This window comes from Onychomys torridus, chromosome X (assembly GCF_903995425.1).
Source record: "Onychomys torridus chromosome X, mOncTor1.1, whole genome shotgun sequence".
In the NCBI taxonomy this organism is placed as follows: domain Eukaryota; kingdom Metazoa; phylum Chordata; class Mammalia; order Rodentia; family Cricetidae; genus Onychomys; species Onychomys torridus.
Window position 1 is genome coordinate 115,903,120 of NC_050466.1, and position 20,653 is coordinate 115,923,772.

The 20,653-nt window shown below is 42.2% G+C and overlaps 1 protein-coding gene across 5 annotated transcripts in view; it reads right to left on the bottom strand.

Moving 5' to 3' along the window:
• Window positions 1-1,409: 1,409 nt before the first annotated feature.
• Window positions 1,410-20,653, bottom strand: part of Sytl4 (synaptotagmin like 4) — a 49,258-nt gene continuing 30,014 nt past the window's right edge. Inside the window, exons 6-17 of one of the 5 annotated variants that reach the window (XM_036174633.1) lie at window positions 17,946-18,047; window positions 17,437-17,512; window positions 16,981-17,071; window positions 16,765-16,868; window positions 15,959-16,054; window positions 14,768-14,946; window positions 14,430-14,532; window positions 12,849-13,010; window positions 8,604-8,712; window positions 6,205-6,304; window positions 5,316-5,524; window positions 1,410-3,037 (exon numbers count right to left, since the gene is read on the bottom strand). In XM_036174633.1, the coding sequence (XP_036030526.1) occupies window positions 2,889-3,037; window positions 5,316-5,524; window positions 6,205-6,304; window positions 8,604-8,712; window positions 12,849-13,010; window positions 14,430-14,532; window positions 14,768-14,946; window positions 15,959-16,054; window positions 16,765-16,868; window positions 16,981-17,071; window positions 17,437-17,512; window positions 17,946-18,047 (1,480 nt within the window). In that variant the 3' untranslated portion in view covers window positions 1,410-2,888. The remainder of the gene's footprint in view (window positions 3,038-5,315; window positions 5,525-6,204; window positions 6,305-8,603; window positions 8,713-12,848; window positions 13,011-14,429; window positions 14,533-14,767; window positions 14,947-15,958; window positions 16,055-16,764; window positions 16,869-16,980; window positions 17,072-17,436; window positions 17,513-17,945; window positions 18,048-20,653) is intronic. The other 4 variants (XM_036174632.1, XM_036174634.1, XM_036174637.1 and 1 more) reach the window with 4 other exon arrangements.

The window sequence follows — 20,653 nt, forward strand, 5'->3', positions numbered from 1 at the left end:
CTTCCCTTGAGAAAATACTGGAGCTTTGAAAGGCCAAAGGTAAATCATAGGCAGAAGGTGAAATACAATGAGTTCTTGATGGAAATTTCTGGTCAGAGCGAGGTCTGTGATTCCAAAGGCAAAGAGAGCACGTTGGGGAAGATGCATGCACACCTTGTCTTTATAGTAGCATGTCAAGTGGCAAGCCAGGACATGTTAGCAGGTCAATGGCCCAGAAGATAACACAGGGCCCCACTATCTCCTGCATCAAGTTCCTAGCTGGGCCTGACCCTTGCATGGAAATGCTCCAGGCAACTGAGGCTTGGAACAACTTTAGGGGCTTCCGTTTTGTTTCCTTTGGAGTAGTCAAGTCAACCTTGTCTTCTTTAGGGAAGTTTCTACTGCAACCTCGTTTGTAGTCCTTTTAGATTATGACTTAAGAAATCCAGGTAGGGGGAAGACAGGAAGACAATCAGGGGCACAGCCAGTCAGAAAGGGACTGGCGTGACAAGAGCCATTTCCTTCCTTCCTATGCAGCTCCCTTTCCCCTTCCCCTCTCCTCCTATTCTCCTCTCTGTGCCCCTCCCCCTTTTTACTACTCTTCTCCTCTCTCCCTCCTCTCTCTCTCTCCCTTCCTCTCCCCCCCCCCTCTCATATGCACACAGTGTTGTCACTAGGCTGGCTTGGCAGTATCCAAAGCATTCTTATTGTCCTCCTTCGCAAATTAATCCTATTGCTCTAAGGTATTTTAGGAGAGATGAACCACCACTTTGTTTCATACTTTGCCCTTCATATACATCATTCTCATAGAAGGCAACATGGTAATCAGGCCTGGATTCAAATTCCAATTTTGTCACATGACAAGGAGCTTGTGTTTGATCTGCAAGAGCAGGTTTCCTACTTCAAACTGTGCTGGAGAGAATCAGAAAATATCATGCAAAGCTTGTATATGAGATGCATTTCACTTTTGCAAATATGCTTTTGCCCAGAGGCCAAGAATCACTTGAGCTTTAACTAGAAAATCAGAGCCTTATTTCAAAAGTGAGTTGTATAGTATCTGCGATTTAGCTCTTGAATCTAAATAATGGAGTAGATGAGAAAAAAAAAATCCCGACTTCCCAGAGAAACTACATAATCTAGAAAGAAATCCTAGTAGCATGGAAAGTGTTCCCTCATGCCTGTATGAACATCTTTCCTCTTCTTCCAGAGAGGGACAGCCTACAATGCCAAAGGCCAACTTCTATTGGTACCACAAAGTGAGAAAAGTAGCGCTACTTGTGAGCTCAACATCTGACCACAGTGTAGGAAAAGGCAGGTTTTCTTCCGGTATAGCAAGGTGCATTTATTACTCTGGTTCCGACCTTCAAGCTATGAGTCAAAGTGGTAATAATAAGTCAGGACATCAGAGACAAAAGGATCGACAGAACTCAAAGTGTAAACACTCAAGTGAGAAAGCTTTATTGAAACATGCATGCATGTTGAAGTGGAATAGCAAAGAACAAGTATGAGCCCAGGCTCTTGAGTTACACTTCCATCCCAGTATCAATCCATATCGAAGGGATCTTTGAAAAGCATTCTATGCAATTCATACATACAATCTTAACCACTCCAGCTGCCTGCAATCCAGGGACTTTATAGGAACGTCAATTCGCAGCTGGCTCCATTGACAGGATTTCTTCCCTGGCACCAACACCTTCCACACACACACCTCTGTATACATAGGCTGCTTTGAATGAAAAATCCAGTTTAGAAGAATGAGTAGCAGGAAATGAAAGCTCACTAGATCTCTCTTTTAAGTCTCAACACACCACCCTGTTACATATAGGTCACATTTAGGAAACAACCCAAAATGGGAACTGAAAATATATTAGGTCAAAAGTCAGAATAGATGGGCGATTCCATCCACATTTCCATGGGGGTGGCAATAATCCCCATTCTGGGGGAGCACTGTATTGGTTTAGACAGTCTTTGGCTCTTCTGGATGAAACAGAGGTATACAGACTAAGTTCTATGTAGCAGCACACCCCAGACACAGACTTAGAGAAAGCTATAGTACATGAGAGTGAAGATGTCTCATCTTCCATCAGGGAAATAAGGAAATCCCTGTTCAACAACTGCTATAACAGTTTAAAAGAGAGAACTCAGCATGGGCCTTGAAAAACTTTATTCAGAGTCACTTAAGCCTTCTGGGATCATCTAGTAGGTCTCACAGGGCATCTTAATGTCTCAGTGAAAAGGCCATTATCTAATTAAAGTGATTTTTCTAAAGTGACTCCATTATAAGGGCTCCCCAAAGGTCTAGGAAGGAGACGGGGAATTTTCATTGCATTTCAAAGAAACCCACTATACTCATGCAAGGTAGAAATTGCTTGAAAAACGAGAAAAGTGAAAAGGCGTGTTCTAAAACTATATCAAGGTGGATAATGAAATAAAATATGAACTGAACGGGTTGTAAACCCCTCTCCCATAGTGTACTGTCTTTAACAAGCAAACCTTGCTCTCCAGAGCCTTGGCCTTTCATCAGGCATACCTAGACCCACAAACTAGAACTACTGCCAAGAGCAGCCATACTTCCAGGGGAAGTGGGAACGAGGATAGCAAGACAGAAGGGAGAGAGTGGCTGTAAAAGGCTTTGGAAGTGAATTAAACCAAAGAAAGATAGAGGCAACTATGTACTCTGAAAATATACTAAACTATACATAAATAAAAACCATTTGAAAAGACGCTTATTCTTGGGCTGCTTTAAAGGAACACATCTATGTCACACTTGCTAGCAACATAAGACCTACAGAAATACGTGTTTATACAAATACATGCACACACATTAAATTAGCAATCTCTCCTTGTGGATGCTGAGCTTCTTTTGACTTGGACTGACCAGGGCTGCACCTGCAGATAAAGATAGGGACTCATACACCCAGCTTCTGTTTGACCATTGAAGAACGTAGCTGCAGAGTCCCTTCTGCCCAAGACCCTGGGTACTGCTGCATCTTCTGCCACAGGCTCACTTCTTCACCAGTCGAATCCATCCAGTCCACCACTTCGCCATTACTGACCCCTGAGGAGAAACACCAGAGGAGGCTGAACAGAGTCCCACCACTAGCCCATCAGGAGGATGGGTTCTATAGTGGAGGAGGCCAACCCAGAAACGACAATGTACAGTGAAGACAGAATGCCGGGGACAGCAAGCTAGCAAGCTGAGTCTACAACTACTTGTGCCCTAGAGACAATCAGGTCACTGCAGGTTGATGAAATGGGACTTGAAACAGCATAATGTCAATGGGAGCTTGGTTTTTGGTGGCTTTTTCAGAGCTCTTGTGTCTGGCACCCCATCCCAGAACTGCTAACCTTCTGTCATTAGCAATTTGACTTAATTTTTTTTAAAGAATAGTTTATTGCATACACAGTAAAAAGGCAGTGGACTTGTTAATAACTAGAGTACACATGGGGCCTTGACATTTTTAAAAGTTGAAGTCAGTCTCTCTCTCTCTCTCTCTCTCTCTCTCTCTCTCTCTCTCTCTCTCTCTCTCTTTAATCGGAGACAGGACTTCATACTGAAACCCTAGCTGGCCTTGAACTTGTGGCAATCTTCCTGCCTCTGCCTGCCCAGTGCTGAGATCAGAGGAATGCATAACCATGCCCAAGCTATGAGTACCTTTTTCTATAGCTGTAAATTCTATGCCTAAAGTTAGGATTATGTGATCTTACTCATATTTTTTTTGTATACTAATTCATTCCTTCAGTGAAAATTTCCTGAGTGCCTACTCTATGCCAGTTTGGTGATACAGTGATGAACACACCAAAATGTCCCTTCCCTTAGACAGCTTACATGTGAATAGGAAAGGCAATCATTATAAAGTCCCAAAGTAGGAAGTAATGTGGTATATTTGGAGAGCAGAATAAAAGCTATGGTGATTGGAAAACAAAGAGTGAGCAAAAAAAAAAAAAAAGATACAGGAAGTATAAGAAAGGAAGAGTCCAGATTATATGGGGTCTGTAGACTTGAGAAGAATTTCTAAGGTGGGAGAAAGTCACCAAAGGGTTTTACACAGGGGACCTACATAAAGTAGCTTACTTACATGTGCAAACATACCATTATAGATGCTTTCTGTTAGTTATTCATATACAACTAGTAATTGAGGCCATAAGAGTCCAGCAGACATGTCCAACCAGAGCTGGATAGAACTAAGGATAGCGATGAATGTGGCACAACACAAAATCATAACTAAACCAATGATGGTTGGCTTACTTTCTGTGATTTCTTGATAACTGGAATGCCCAGTTCTTGAGTGTGAACATTATACTTGAAAATGTCACGATGTCACAATGTCAAAAGGTTGTAAGCCTGATAAAGACTCTAAAAAGAGAAAAAAAAGAGCACCCAAGCCTAAGTCCAGAGAGCAGCATCATTTTTAAAGTGTAAATACAGAAATACAGAATGTAGAATCCATGAAAGAAATGGAGAAATCATGTGCAATGGAGTCAAAGAGAGTCAAGAAGGCAATAAGTGGTAAGAATTTCAAGAAAAAGAGAATAATCTCCTCTATTTAATAGTGCTTGGGAATTCTAGACAGATAATAACCTCACTTTAGCATGAATAATGACTCAGAAGAGTAGAAGAATGGGCTGAGAATTGAAGGAAAGGCCAGGAAATAGAGATCATTCCTTTCAGAGTGGGGGTAGGCATGTGGTCAATAGAAGATTTACTTCTTATTTAATAAAAATAGGCCTGAGCATGTTGGTGCATCTCTATTATCTGAGCACTTGAGAGGTAGAAATAAAGAGTATCAGGAATTTGAGGCCAATCTGGGCTACATGAGACCCTATCTCAGTTAACAAAGAAAGAAATAAACAGAGATAGGCGTCATCAGAGCACATGTGTATTCCCCTTCAATAGTCAATCAAATGAAATTGATCAGAAATTATAGGCAAAGAGCCACTGAGAAGTGAGGGGTAAGTCTAGAATCCTTGGAGAGCAAGGATTTGCTGGCAAAGGACCCTTCTCACTATATCAAGATAGAAGGTAGGAATCACAAGTCAGGTATTTAGGTAGTTTTTATATCTTCTTTTGTGGGAAGATGATGAAGTCCCCCTGGCTTTCAGGGTCACCTTTCTACACATATAACACTGTAGGAGTTCAGCCTTCCCTTAGGCCTAGCAGGTAGCAGGCAGTCAGGAGGTACTTGTTGGATGTTTATGTAAAGGAAGAAATTTTCTGTTGGAAAAGATCTTTGTATATCCTGGAGGGCGAGAGGTAGGAAGAGTAAGGAAGGAAGAGTAAGATAGACAAGGGACCCCTAAGACAAGTGATGATTGGATGGGGGAGAGAGTCTCACCAGTGCCAACACCCAGCCTGACCCCTCCCAGGAAGTCATTGCTGGCCAGGGGCTCCCGGTCCCATATAGTCAGTTCCAGGCACATGTGTTGTAGATCTTCCAGCCTCACACCATTGTAGACAAATGTATAGTTGTAGTGGGGATTCAGGGTCTTCTTCATCACAGGAGTTTTACGCTTACTGGCCTTGTTCCTCATGGGAAGGAGGTATCTGGCAGAGGGTGGGGAGTTATCAACACCTACTCAAGCTGGCAATATGTCTACATTCCCCTTTCCCCTACTTCAGGCCTAGCCCATCATGGTAAGCCAACACCCAGGTCCAAGTGCACACAGCCTTCCTTTGAATATGTTGAGGCACTTTTCCCACTCCTTCCACTACATTATCTACTTCCTTTAAGCTGGAGAGAAAAATGAACATGCTAGTCATGCTCTGGCCTATGTTCCACCAAGGATGAGTTTAAATATGTGGTTCCACTCTTCTCACTCAAGGTAAATGAAGCCATGACTTCATGGGGAGCTTAAGTCAATAAATGACCCTCAATAGAGACAAAGCTTACACTGCTTAAAAATTATGGACAACAGAGCCTTGAATCCAGAATCTAGGCAGTCAGGGGACATAGACTGTCCATCTAAGATTCAGGAAGAGGACTAGTCTGAGAAAGTCAGAACCTATCTGTCTAGCACCCTCCCCTTTGAAAGCTAGCACCACAGTTGAGACCAAACTGATCTTAGACCAGTGCAAAGGTGGGGGTGGAGGTTTCCCCATTACCTAATTTCAGAAACAAAGCTGCTGAGGATGAGGGCAGGATCTACAGAGGAAAATTCACTTGGGTTCTCCACTAACTTGCTTGTCCTATACCTGGTTAGTTTGATGCTGGTCCAGGGACTCACCCCTTGACAAAGCTGTCTGAAGTCCCTCCTGATTTGGCAGCCGTCAGGTTCTTGGCTTCTTTGATCCACACCTGGAGTTCTCCCCCTTCCCCACCTTTACCTGTAAGGGATGTCAGCCATTTCAAGTGAACCTCCACACTGCCAGCTGTGTTCTGGGCTTTAACTAGCACTTTCTCTCCTTGCTTTGGAATACAGCAAACTCCTTAATGGAATCATGCCTATGTCCTCTCTTCCTAGCACAGTGCCCAATATAAGCAGTAGGAACTCAAGTAACAACCCCAACAGCAACAAATGTTCATTGAAAAGCTGCTATGAATCAAATACCACCTTAAGCATTTAATTCCTCCAAACAATTCTATTAGATACACACTAAAATTGCCCTCATTTTATACATAAGTCAACTGAAGCTACAAGAAGCAAAGATGCCTGGCATTTGCTATGCAATTAAAGGAGGAAGGAACTCCTCTGTCGAGTTCTTCACCTCAGCCTTTAACTACACAGGCCTCACCAGAGCACCGTGAATTTCCACTTCCCACCTACCATTTTGAATATCCCTTTCTCCGGACTGATGCCTTGCCCTCATTCTGAAAGCAGGCTAATCTTACTATTTCTTGTCTTTTTTTTTTTTTAAATATCCACTTTCAAAGAAAACTTCCCTTCCTTCGATCAGCTCCTTTTGAAGCTGTTCACTGTGCCCTTCCTTCCTTCCACCATGACAAATTACCCTAGCCAAGAATGACCACGCTCATAACCTCTGCTTCTCCACCTCATTAACTCAGCCTAGTTTCATGTAAAATCAGATTTCATTAATGTCTTCCGGCCTAACTCAAACAAGCAGTGTCTTCTCAGGCTTCATCTGGCCTGACTGCCCGTGGTGTTGAGAGAGGCTGCCAGCTCCGCCCACCTCTTGTTTAAATTCTCTCCTGGCCTTTTGAGGTCCTGATAACCCTCTCCCTCACTGACACTTTCCATATCTTCATCCATTAAAGTGCTGCTGTTCCCAAAGATTTGGTCTTTGCTTCTTTTCTAGTCATTCTGCACACCTTCCTTGGGACCTAATGATTCCTCAAATCTTCTACATTACACTTTGCTGAAGGCATTTTTTTGTAAGAACTTTGGTTTGCCATTACCGACAGATCAAGTTAAACTCTTCATTGAAGGTCTTTTCTCTTTTTCAGTTGGCTTCAGACTCATCTCCAATTCCAGCTGTACTCATACACACATAACTCCAGCTCCACTATAACTGGGAACACACTCCTGATTGCTGACCTAAAACTCTCCATCTACCAGGCATATATAGAATGGGCTTTTTTTGAGACAGGGTATCATGCAGCCCAGTCTGGTCTCAAACTCATTATGTAGGTGGCCTGATGATGACCTTCAATTCCTGATCCTCCTGCCTCCATCTCCCAAGTACCCCTTTATGCAATGCTCCCTGCATACAACAGAGGCCCTTATGCAAGCACTCTATGAATTTAACTGCATCCCCTGCCTACATTTTTATATGTTACTCTGCTTTTCTTTATGTTTTAGACTGTCAATTTCTTTGAAATAGAGTCTCACTCTATAGCCAAGTCTGGCCTGTTATTCACTGTATGGCCTATCCAGCCTGAAATTTCACGGCAATCCTCCTGTCATAGCCTCCCAAGTGCTAGGCCTACAGGCATGCACCATCTCTTTAGGAACCTGGGCTGGTCTTGTTCCTTCTCCAAGCACTGCGCCTCTCTCTCTCTCTCTCTCTCTCTCTCTCTCTCTCTCTCTCTCTTTCTCTCTCTCTCTCTCTCTCTCTGTCTTCCCTCTTTTTGTTGTTGTTGTTGTTGTAGCTGAGGACTGAACCCAGGGCCTTGTGCTTGCTAGGCAAGCACTCTACCACTGAGCTAAATCCCAGCCCCCATCTTCCCTCCTTTTGGACCTGGGACAATCTCCAGGTCTAGTTTCAATACTGCTTCCTCACAGGTGGGTGCTCTGGACACATGACTAGACTACCTTTCTGAATTAAAGAAAAAGTTGTCCTCAGAGGATACGTACCATATCTCTCCCATCTATGTATCCACAGTCACCAGCACCATGCTGGACATGTTAGTGACTCAGCCTTGCACTTCCCATACTTTACCAAACTCATTCTAAGCACCTTTTGTAGCCACACAGCTCCTGTTCTCTTTCTTTTGCCTTCTCAGTAGCTTGACACAAATGGAACAAGACCAAATCACACTAACAGCCTAAAGGTCACCTAAAAGGAATGTCAGCACTATGGCATTTCCTTCCTGTTGAGAAAGGCAAAGGCTTACTTAGGAAGGGACTCCTGCCTAGAAGATCCAGGAAACATCCCAGTCTCATAGACCCTGTATAGAAGCTAATAGCTGAATCCAGGGACCCCCACCCCCCAAAAAAAAACTCACTCTTTTTCCGGTCACCTCCAACAGGGAGTTTGGAGGCTGGGATGTATTTCAATGAAACCACCAACTCGCCTTTGTGTGCTGGCAAGCCAGGTGAGGACTCAGCACTGATCTGAAACATAGGGAAACCCAACAAGTGAAATCAAGCCTCTCAGGAAACCCTGGGACCTTTCCCTAAGAGGATTATAAAGTTATTCCCACAGGTGGGTGTGGTGATACACCTGTGTAATTCCAGCCCAGGGGAAGCTGAAGTAAAAGGATTGCATGTATGATGCCAGCCTAGAATACATAGGTAGCCAGGACCCATCTAAAAAATAAATAAGAAAATATAAATAAAATTACCCCAAGAACAGGTCCCTCTTTAATGGCTACAATCCCACAGCACCTACAGTTTTCTTTGGCAGCCTCTTCCAGAGAAAATCCAGAAGGCTTAAGACTCACTATTGTGCACTCTGGGGATATGATCACTAGATTCCAAATGCTCCCAAAGGTATGCCAATAAGGTGGCCACACAAACTCATAAAGGAATGAATGACATATAATTATGAATCTTGCTACCAGCACTGTTAGTAAGGGCCCCGAAGTAGAAGCAATCCAAGTATCAGCAAACATAAGCAGGATTAAGAGTGATTTTAATGCCTTCATGTGACATGTGACATGAGATTATTAGAAAGAACACAGGCTATCTCTGATAGCCCAAGTGCAAGTAAAGAAAGGTCACTGCAGACAAGAAAGCAGTTGACTTTGCTCTCCTCAGTCATAGCTTGAACATGGCCTTCCTCTTATAGCCCACCCAGTTCAAATGGAACCCAGATGATTCCAGCCATGCTGCCTATCCTGGCTCTGTGTCAATTGCTCCTAAAAGTGTTGCTTTTCTTAAAATTTCAAATCCTAGTTGAATATAACACATATTTAGTTATATGTCTAAAAAAAAATCTACCTTTTAACTGTTGGGTAAAACAAACCTAAATCTATGGTTTAATTTATATTCTAAAATAAGACTATACTGAATTTATGCTTTCTGAAAAGGGAAACTATAAAAGATATACTTACTGTTAAGTAAACAAAGCAAGATGTAGAAATAAACTCACTTATATTAAATATACACAAAAAATGTATTAAAACCATACATGTGAACTATACTATTATTATTACTGTCTCACTATTATTATTACTGTCTCTAATATCGCTCTATGTGCCAGATATATACCCTTATTTTATGGGCTATTGAATAAAAAAACAGAGAGGTTAAGTCATTTTCCCACAGACACACGTCTAATAATTAGCAGATCTGGATTCAGATTCAGACACACTGGTTCCAGAGCCCAGGCTTCTTACTGCTGGACTGGATAAAACAATCCAAAACTGAAGAACAACCTAACAGCAGAGAGAACAGACTTTCCTTCCTTCCTCTATCATCACCAATAGTGTCCTGTTTGTGAAAAAGAGGCACATCTGATTTTTAAAACTAAAAAGTAATTTAAAAGATGACAGGGGGTGTAGAAATTCCAGGGTTAGATTTTAATATTCCACAGTTTGCTTGTTTGCTTCGGTGCTGGGTATCAAGCCCAGGGCCTCACACTTGCTAAGCATATACTCTACCACTGAGATAAATCCTCAGCCCCTGACTTACATAGTTTTAGTTAACAACCATTACTAGAATCCGTGTGCCAGAGGACAGGAGTCAACCTTATTTTTGTTTGTCCTAGAAAGGCCAACACTTAGCATAGTACCTAGTTTACATAGGCATCCCATGTTGACTGAATGAATATAACAATGAATGAACAAATGTCAAGGACACAGAGCAAGTAGCTCTGGGAGACAGGATTGCTTCACTCTCTTGGCTCACATGGTATCACATTCTTCATGCTCCAGTTTTTCCAGCACAAACTGGCACAGTCTAGAGACACCCTTTCATCTGCCCATGTTTCTTGAGGCTGGGCTAAGCTAGGTTCTCACCACTGAGCATGCTGATACTGGTAGGTATAATCTCCTGTGTTTCAATAGACCTACTACAGATCCAGAATACACAAGCTTAGTCTGTGGGGAAGACAGACAAGAAGTGGGAGGGGACTGTTAGCAAGAGAAACAAAATAATAGCACATGGATTGGTGGGGAGTCAAAAAACAGAAACAACAAATATAGTTCATCTTAAAGTAAAAACAAATACATAATTTTTTAAAATTTAATTAAAAATTGGTTTTAAAAGCCTTGCTTTATGTATACCAATACAGCTTACATATTAAATAACACTATAATAGAATGATTTGATAGAGTTTTAAATATAAGATATAAGGAGAAATTTTCAAGTTATCAAATTTTTTAAAGAGGGAGACAAGATGGTATTTTATTTCATGAACTATCTACACACTTTATTAATTCCTAGGTTGTTGACTTTTGTGAACTCGTAAAATCCAGGGTTTAGTATTGAGTAGAAGCTAGCAAGTTTGCTTCCACAGCTCATTTTCATTTTGCTAAAAATACTTCCAAAGAGCAAATACCTCCATTTTGATGTATGCCATTTTTTTTTGTGGCAATTCATGGAGGTTTGTAGTGACATTTTCAATATAATTATACAAACTCCAGGCTTCTGGGAGAATGATTTGCATATCAAATGCTCAGGAAATTCCAAGGTTCTAATACCATGTTTTACTTTGATAGTCATTCCTGTTTTTATGACTATTGAGAGGGGGGAAATGTAATGTCACTCAATTTTCTAGAAGGCACCAGCCCGCATATTACTAGATGTCCAGTCCTCTGGCTCAGCTCTTTCCTCACCAGGGCTTTCTCTGATGATTACATTCCCCAAAGAAGGCGGAGACAGGGAAGGGGTGTGGCTCGGCAGTGTAGCACCTGTTTAGCATTTGTGAGGCTCTGGCTTGGACCACCAATACTGGAAAAAGATATGGACAGCACAGTTTTAAAAAATAAACAATTTAAGTACTCACTGGTAGGGGATTGGCAAATATATTTATAATACAGAAATATGGGAGAATATTATGTAGCAAGTAAAATAAGATAGATCTGTAAGTGATGGCATAGAGGGATGCTTATGATAAATTCTTAAAATCGAGAATCTATATCTATATATACTTACAGATATATGAACAAGAAGAAGACAATTCACTTGGGTCAAAAAAGAATACAGTGTGTCTGCATATGTATAAATGAATAGATGATATATAGAGAGATGATATCTATGCTGCTTGATACAAAAATTCTAGAAGGATACTTAAGGATACTTTCTTTTTACATACGTTTTGTTGTTAATTTGGAATTGTGCACATATAGATAATTTTACATTTAATATTCTTAACAGAGTAAAAATGTAAAACAAATAAAACTAAAAGACAATAATAAAATGGAAGAGATAAAAGTAAATCTTCCACATCAGGCTCACTTCCTAGAGGCAGCCCTGTTCTAAGTTTCTAGACCACCTTTCCACAGATATTCTATGTGCTCTGCATTGTTTGAAACATTCAAAAAACTACTGTAACCTTTAAAGATGTTTGTCTTTGATTCATTGTGATAAATAGGAAGTCGCTGCCTAAAGTTCTCTGATGTAGCTCTTTCATTGTAACCAGAAGGGCAGTAAGCTATGGAATGGCCATTATTGCCACATACTGAAGGATTCTCTGCATTCAGTGCTCCAGCAGGGAGTAACACTGCTATGCCATTTTGTAGAACACTAAACTGAGGCTCACAGAAGGTAGGTGGATTCTCTGAGTTCCCAGTAAGTTACAGAAGCAAGATTCTAACCCTGATCTGCACTAAACTACCAACCACTATGACGCCACCTTACTACACTAACATCTGAGGTGCCCTCTCTAAAGGAAAGTTCCCCTGGCCTGCACACATAACCAAGAGGACAGCCATTTGCAGATCTACAAACTGTCTTGCCTCTCACTTCTAAAGCAGGATGTTTAGCTTGGAAAGGGGTGCGGATTAGGATACACTCCAAAGGTTAGATATAAGAGGAGGTGCAAATTAGGATGTCAGTATACATTCAGGCTCTGGAAGGTTAGCAGGAAAAGCTTGGCACGCAGTAACTTCCTGCTTTGCCTGAAATTGCTCCTACTTGACTTGCAGGAGCCTCCAAAATTGCTGCTAAACTCAGAAAGGCCAGCAGGGTGTGATAGAACTCTACAGAAAATTACATGCAAAGCCACTTCCCACACAGCCCAGCAGAGGCCACTGCAGACAATGCACTTGGGAGCCATGCTGGGAAAGACCTTCAAGGCAGACTACCTTTCCATGTAAAGGGAGGCAATGGTCCAGCTTTTTATCCAGCTTCCAAGAGTCCATGTGGACCTCCGCCTCTCCAAGGAAAGTGTTTCTGCCAAAACGACCATGATGCCAAACGGAGAACTGCAAAGTCCTCTGTGCCAGAAGAGATTCTGAAATCTCATACTGTGAAGGCAAACAAGCAGACCAAGGTGGCCAGTTAGGAGCAGCTCCTCCAAAAGGAATTCTTCCAAACCCTCAGCAACCTGTCCTCATGATCTGTCCAATGGTTTCCGTTCCTAAGCACTCTGAACTGCTCCACTCAAAGCTTCAACTTCTCCTCCTTCACGAACCCTAACACAGTCCCTAGGAAGCCAGGGAAAATTAAGTTTGTCCTCGCGTGGCTGAAAGGCTACAAGACTAGCTACAAACAACTGCCTAGGGGACCTTTTCCCTCCAATTACTTCCATAATTTTATTACATTTATTTATGTGTGTGTGTGTGTGTGTGTGTGTGTGTGTGTGTGTGTGTATGTGTATGCGTGTGTGGGTGTGTCAATGTCATGTGCGTATGTGTGGCCACCAGCATGGCCGTGGCATGAGTATGGAGATCAGAGGACAGCTTACAGGAGTCAGCTGTCTCTATCTACCACGTGGATCTGAAGAACCAAACTCGGGCTGTCAGACTCTACCTGATAAGTCATCTTGCTGGTCCTCAAATGACTTCTTTTTTATTTTATTTTATTTTATTTTATTATTTTTTTCATTTATTTTACATCCCAACTGCAGTTTCCCCTTCCCTCCTCTCCTCCCATTCCCTCCCCCCAGCTTCCACCCTACCATACCCCCAACCACTCCTCAGAAAGGGTAAGGTCTCCCATGGGAGTCAACAAAGAGCATGGCATACCAAGTCGAGGCAGGACCAAGTACATCCCTCCTGCACCAAGGCTGAGTGAGGTCTTGCTCCATAGGGAATAGGTTCCCAAAAGCCAGCTCATGTTCCAGAGACAGATCCATTGCCAGGGGCCCCTCAAACAGACCAAGCTACACAACTATCACCCACATGCTTAGGTCAGTCCCATGCAGGTTCCCTAGCTGTTGGTCTAGAATCTGTGAGCTCCCACAAGCTTGGGTCAGTTAATGACTTCTTTTTTAAAAGATTATGTTTATTTTTTATGTGACTATGGACCTGAGTATATTTATGTGCAATGCATGCATGTAGATGCCCACCAAGGCCAGAATATGACATTAGATCACCTGGAATTGGTGTTATAGGCAGTTGTGAGCCACCATGTGGGTGCTGGGAATTGAACTCAGGTTCTCTGCAAGAGCAGCAAGAGCTATTAACTACTAAATCATCTCTCCAGGTCCTCAAATGACTTTTTGAAATGAGCTATATGGTCATGTGAATTTCCAACTTCACAATAACCCAAGGAAGCCAAATTCACCTGTGTTCTCTTCCCCGAGAGGTCAGGATATGAACAGATGCCCGTAATGACTCCCCAGGCACAGACATGGCCATCCACCCATGTTAGAGAGGCACAGCTACACCACAAAGGCACAAAAACAAAACAAAACCTTCTCCCCTCTAGGTTCAGAAACATACCCTAAAGGTCTCGTCATAGAGTGGATTGATGGTGTCCCTCTTGATGCTGGTTTTTCTTTTTCCTTGGCGGGACTTGTCCGGCAGAAGATAAGTCTTCACATATCTAGAAACCAAGGACAACACTAAATTATTTGCTAGCCTTTCTCAAGTCCCTTCTCTACTTCTCTGCTTGGCCAAAAACTTCATTATTGCTTCTTCTAAGTTCTAAGCCCTTTATTATATCACATCTCACTATTCTACCCCCAGATATGTCATCATTTTGGTTCAAGAGTACCCAGACAGATTCCAAGGTCTACTTTTTTCTGTCAAACTATTATTCAGGACCCAGAAGCACTCACGGGTTAGAACGCTTCTTTGCTTCATCAGCATAGGCCAGCTGGTGGCACTCCTTTACATGGATGACCAGAGTCTGTGTTTTCTGCTCAAACTTCAAAGAAAAGACAATCTTGCCGGTCACAGAGACGTTCCCAAAATCACCAGCTTCACTATAGATACTCATCATGCTGCCAATGGTACTCTGAGAATAAAGCAATAAAAATGTGTAAAGAAGACACTCTCCACATCCCCAATTGTTCCCACCTTCCCTCACGATAAAGTCAAAAGTCTCTAAAGGGTCTGCAAGGAGCCAGTACTGCCAACAGTCCTTTACCCAGAGGGTAAGTCAGTGCCAGTAGCGCATCCAAAACTCTCTGCCTCACACAGACTCTTTCCCCATCCTGTTACACAATCTAGTGATGATGTTCATAAGGAGGTAAGGTATAGACAGCTAAGCTATCTATAGCCTGTCTGTGGTGTGTGTTATGTATGCTGCAACATTGGCTAGAAGGTGCTAGTGACCGGTTTAAAATGGCGCCTTAATTCTCTACCTTCTCTCTAGCAATATCTACAGAAGAAAGAGATTGGGCCAGAACTGAGAGCAGCAGGAGAGCCACCACTGGAAATATAAAGGCACCCTCCTCTCTGGTAGCAGTCAGGATATGAAGTGAGCTCTACATTTCCTTCCAGAGTGAATGTAAAAATCTGTTCGCCCAAATAGCAATCTTGGTACTTACGATCGATGGAGGCTCTGATTAGCAAATGTCCCAAAGATGTCCATGAGGCTGTTCCATATTCAGCCCTACCCACACCTTGATGCCAATCTGGCAAAGGTCTTTCTCATGACACCTGCTTGCCTTTGGTGTGAGAACAGGGAGCAGCTTAAGATGAAGAAGTCTAGTCTTGTTTATTTCATGGCCTGGTTCTCCTTTCAGAGGAGGTACAGTTACTTTTCATGAAGCTGTGATGAAATAAGGGCCTGAGCCTTCACTCCCTCTTGGAGAACCTCCAAACCAGAGGTTCAGGCAGTCACCTAGAAGTTACACTGAGTACCTAAGCTCTAAGTGAGGACAGGACAAACAAAGGCATGCCCCTTACCTAGGAAGAGTGACTAGGGTTATTTCCCCAGGTCCTGAGTCTGCTCTAAGGAGGCTGGCTCCTCTTTGTTTCCTGGGGCCCCTGTGCATCTATAAGCACAAACACCCAGAACATACCATGGAGGAGCCACTTTGCATGCTGCCTCTGGCTAGTTTCTGGCGATGCAACTTCACCAGATGGTCAATGTCCTCTTCTTCTTCCTCCTCCTCTTCCTGGAACAACAGAGACTTGAGACTTAATAAAAGTGGGGCTCAAAAACCAGCATCTTTCCTTCAGTAAGCACCAATATTGGGTGCAAAAGCTCTTAGTTGTCATGTGAATATATATGCATATTTCCTTGTCTTTAATATATCTTCATATCTCAAAAGAATGTAAGTAGTTAATATTTTAATAGGAGTTTATTAGTCTTTCATTTGAATACCCCATCTAGCTATCTCCTTGTATACTTTTAATTTTAGTAGTAGTAGTAGTAGTAGTGTGTATATTTAATTATTATTCTGTGTGTGTATTCATCCATGCATACGCCATGGCTTGCATGTGGAAGTCTAAAAACAACTTTAGAAAGTCAGTTTTCTCCTGCCACCTTAATGTGGGCTCCAGGGATCCAATTTGAGATGTCAGGCTTTCACAGTGAGTGCTGTTGTCCTTAGAGTCATCTCACTGGTCTTCTCTATATATTTTATTCAAAGTAAGTATTTGAGTAGCCAACCATATACCCAACCATGTGATAAACAGTCAGAGACAACCAAGACAGTTCTTTAAGCAAATCAAGAGGTGGTACTACTTCAGAAATTGGAGAAAACAAGGGTTATTTCACCTTTCCTAAAGAATTAAACAATTTGGATGAGAGAACTGGGTACTAAAGCCAACTCTAAATTTAGAATTTTCATATAGTGACCAAGGGAACCATAAGAGTACTTACCATATCTGCACTGAGGCCTGGTACAGATTTGCTCCTGTCTCCCAAGATGCCACTTTCTTGTGCCACATCTTCTGGGCGAAGGTCTATTACAGACTTAGTGTATTCTGCATGAAAGACCAAAAATGTAAGTCAAAAGAAACCTGCTCTGCTCCATCCCAAGAGCCCAGCAAAAGCACTCACAACATGAGCCCCATGTAGCCACCAAGGAAAGTCTACCTGAAGGCCGCAGGATTTTTCTGGTGTTCTTCTTGAATATCATGTCGCCCTCGTCAACACAGACTGCATTTGGGCTCCCTGGCTGAACTTCCTAAAAGGGAACAAGGGCAAGGACATGGGAAAAGACCAGCAGGTGGACTAAAGAAGCAAGTAAAGGATGTTCACAAACAGCTTCTGGGTCAGATTTCAACCCAACTATGACAAACTTCAAGGGAAGATTAATATAAAACCTATGTTCACACACATTTTAGCCAAGATCTTTGAAATGTTTCCAAATGGATCTGAGGTTAAAAAAAAAAAAATCTCGATTGGATTCCTGGTGTAAATTCTGACTTGAGATAAGACAGGAGTGGAAGGAGGGAGGGAGGGAGGGAGGGAGGGAAGGAAGGAGGGAGGGAGGAGAAAAGTGGGAGAGAGAAAGGGGAAGGGAAGTAACACCAATAGCCTGTAGTTTACCTTTTCAACTTGAGATTTGGGAGCAGACATCTTCTTCCATTCTGGGAAGAGTCCAGATTTATCCAGAGAATCTCGCCTAGAAGTATCAGAAGTTAGAATTAAGTCATGGCTTCCCCTTCCTCTTCTAGCCAGGCCCCAAAGCACTAGCAAAAAAGGAGAGTCACTGCCATGACTATAGCAACCAAATGGCGAAGTCACAGTTCACATCCAAGTCAACGTGAAGGAGTGCTGAAGATCAGGCAAGCAACTGGGCACACACACAAATGCGCACACCCCCTTTCCTAAGGGACAGAATCCTCCACGGTGCAGCATCCGAGGATTCCAGGAAGCTGTGCTCAGAGCCAACTCAGGAGAAGTACTAAAGAGAGAGTCCTGGTGAGGGCGGAGGAAAGAGTCATTCAACAGCCCAAGGACAGAAACCACTCACGGCAAAAGAAACCTGCAGCCTGATGCTAGAGAACAAACTCAGAGCTCAGCATGAACCGAGGTGAGAAAGATGGGAAGTCCACCTGGAGGTGCTATCCGAGTCAGCTGTGTAGCTATCCAGACTCTCGCTCTCAGCCTCCAGCGTGCTTCTTCCACTTTTCAGCTTTGGTACTTCGAACGGCACACTAGAATAAAAACCAAGATCTGGTGTTTTACAGGAAGTGGACTCTCCTGCCTCTGAATAGGCATCTTTCCCTCTGATCCGTAGTAGTCACCTGAATGATTTTTTTGAACATAAATGTGAATCAACTTTATAACGCTGGGACTCACACCTAGGACCACACATGTGCTAAGCAAATATTCTCCCACTAAGCTGCATGCCCAACCATGTGAAGAGACTTTGAAAACACTTATCATTTCCCATTTCTGTGGAAACTGAGTTTCAATCTCCTTAACGTCACATGAAACTTCTAATGACTTGCCCCTTCTAAGGTCTCCAGGTTCATCTTTCACCTTTCACTCTCTTCATTCCAGAAGACTAAGATCCCCTACTTTCTAAATATCCTAAGCCTATCCTTCTTTCTATGCAGGCCAGGCTGGCCTCAAATTCACAGAGCTCCACCTGCCTTTGCTCCAAAATGCTAGGGTCACAGGCCTGAAAGAGCAGACCTGGAGGTAACATTTTATCCCTTTCCCTGATTTCTTTAGGATTTATTTATTCATTCATTTGTTTATTTGTATTAGTGTTTTGCCTTCATGTATGTCTGTGTACCATGTGCATGCCTGGTGCCCACAGAGGTCAGTAATAGGACAGAGGATCAGTTGGAACCGGAGTTACAAATGGTTGTGAATCACCAAGTGGATGCTGGGACCCAAACCCAGGTCCTCTGCAAGAAGACCAAGTGATCTTAACAGCTGGTCCATCTCCCCAGCCTCATATAGCATTATTCTTAATACCCAAAAGGTATAAATAGTCTAAATGCTCACCTACAGATGAAGGGATAACCAAAGTATTGTGTAGCAATACAAAGGAATATTGTTCATCTGTAAGACAGCATAAAACTCTAGTGTCTACAGCAATGTGGATGAATATTGAAAATTTTACACTAACTGAAGGAAACCAGTCAGAATGGCCACAGTTGGTATGACTCAATTCAGATGATAAATCCAGAGTATGTAAATACAGAAAGGTAGAACATAGATTAAGGGGCTAGTTAATGTACAAGGTTTCTTTTCAGAGCAATAGGAATGTTCCACCAATCAATAGCACAACATCCTAAAATTTTTAACACTCATAGACTAACTTGACAAAATTGAAATTATGGTTTAACGTTATATGAATTCTACCTCAATTTGCAAACAACAACAAAAAAGAAGCAATAAAATCATAACATTGGTTCTGATAGCCTCCTCTCTCTCAAAATACAGTCTTTACAGGGGTCAGCCAAATCTTACACAACTGGCTTCCCATCCATGTCTGTGCCAATTTCCATGTATCCTCCAACTCAACTCCAGGCTACACGTGTGTCAAACTCATTCTGACTTCTTTAGACCTACTGAGTTTTCTGACTACAACACTCCTACTCTCCAAATACTCTCTCTGTTTGCCCCTACATTTTTTTCAAATGTCACCTTACTATTCAGACTTGCCCTAAATATCCTAAGGAAAATAGCACATGTACACACATGTGTTCCTGGCACTCCACAGACTTTAAGTCCAGTTAATTTTCTCCATCACACTTGCCAACATGTGACAGACTATATATTTCATTATTTGCTTTATGCGCTCCCTACGTCCAAATCTACAATCTACAAACAAGGGACTTTTTGTATATACCACAGTACCCCAGTACATAAAACAGAATCCGGCACATAGTAGCTTTCACGTACATTTGGCAAATAAATGAACAAAATCAAGGTAACCAAATCTATACTATCTCAACGTCTCAGCCAGTGGAGAAAAAAATTTCCAACTTGTCAGGTGATGTTTGAGATAGGTCTGTGCAAACAAATAGAAGGAGCTGAGTTGAAATCTTCACATATACAGGAGGTGAAACAGAGGTCATTCTCAACAACTGTACCAGCTTTATCACACGAGACACAGCAAGGTGCTTGGTTGGCTTGGCTTTGCTTTACTCTAAAATCATTCTTTTGTCCCCTTCTCTGCAATCATTCCTCTAGAGACGCTAGTCAGCAATGGCTCATGGAGTGTTTGCTGCTTGTTCTGCTTCCCTTTTTTCCCTGAAGATGACTACGTTCTGATCCTGAGCTGATGTAAACAACCGTAGGGCAAAAAAGCAATTATTTGACATCTGTGCAGTAAAAATAAACTCAGAGATAGCAGTCCTGCTCTTTATCTGTATGATCTCAGGTAAATCATTTATCCTGCTTTCTTTTCTATAAAAATAAAAGGGTTGAATTCAATTATCTCTGAGGCTCCATAATTTTATGTAAAAATCACTTATGCTCACTCAATTTGTTTTCATGTTTATAATAAATAAGAGGCTTCTCAATCCAATGAGACAAGAGGTCCCAGACAGCCAGAAGCAGTAGATTTCAGAAATTACATTCTGACCAGTGATGTCAGATGCGTTAATCAAGTTCAGCAAATAAAAGCCATTTTTAACCTTAACTACAAAGGAATAAGGGGGCCTCATCACCTGGAACAGATGACTCATACACGCAAGGCGATCTGATACAATCGCAGTACATACATGCAGTCAAAGAGCACACAAGCATAAAAACGACTGAAGAGCTCCGGGGTTGGAACGGTGCCTGTGTTGCAGTTCTC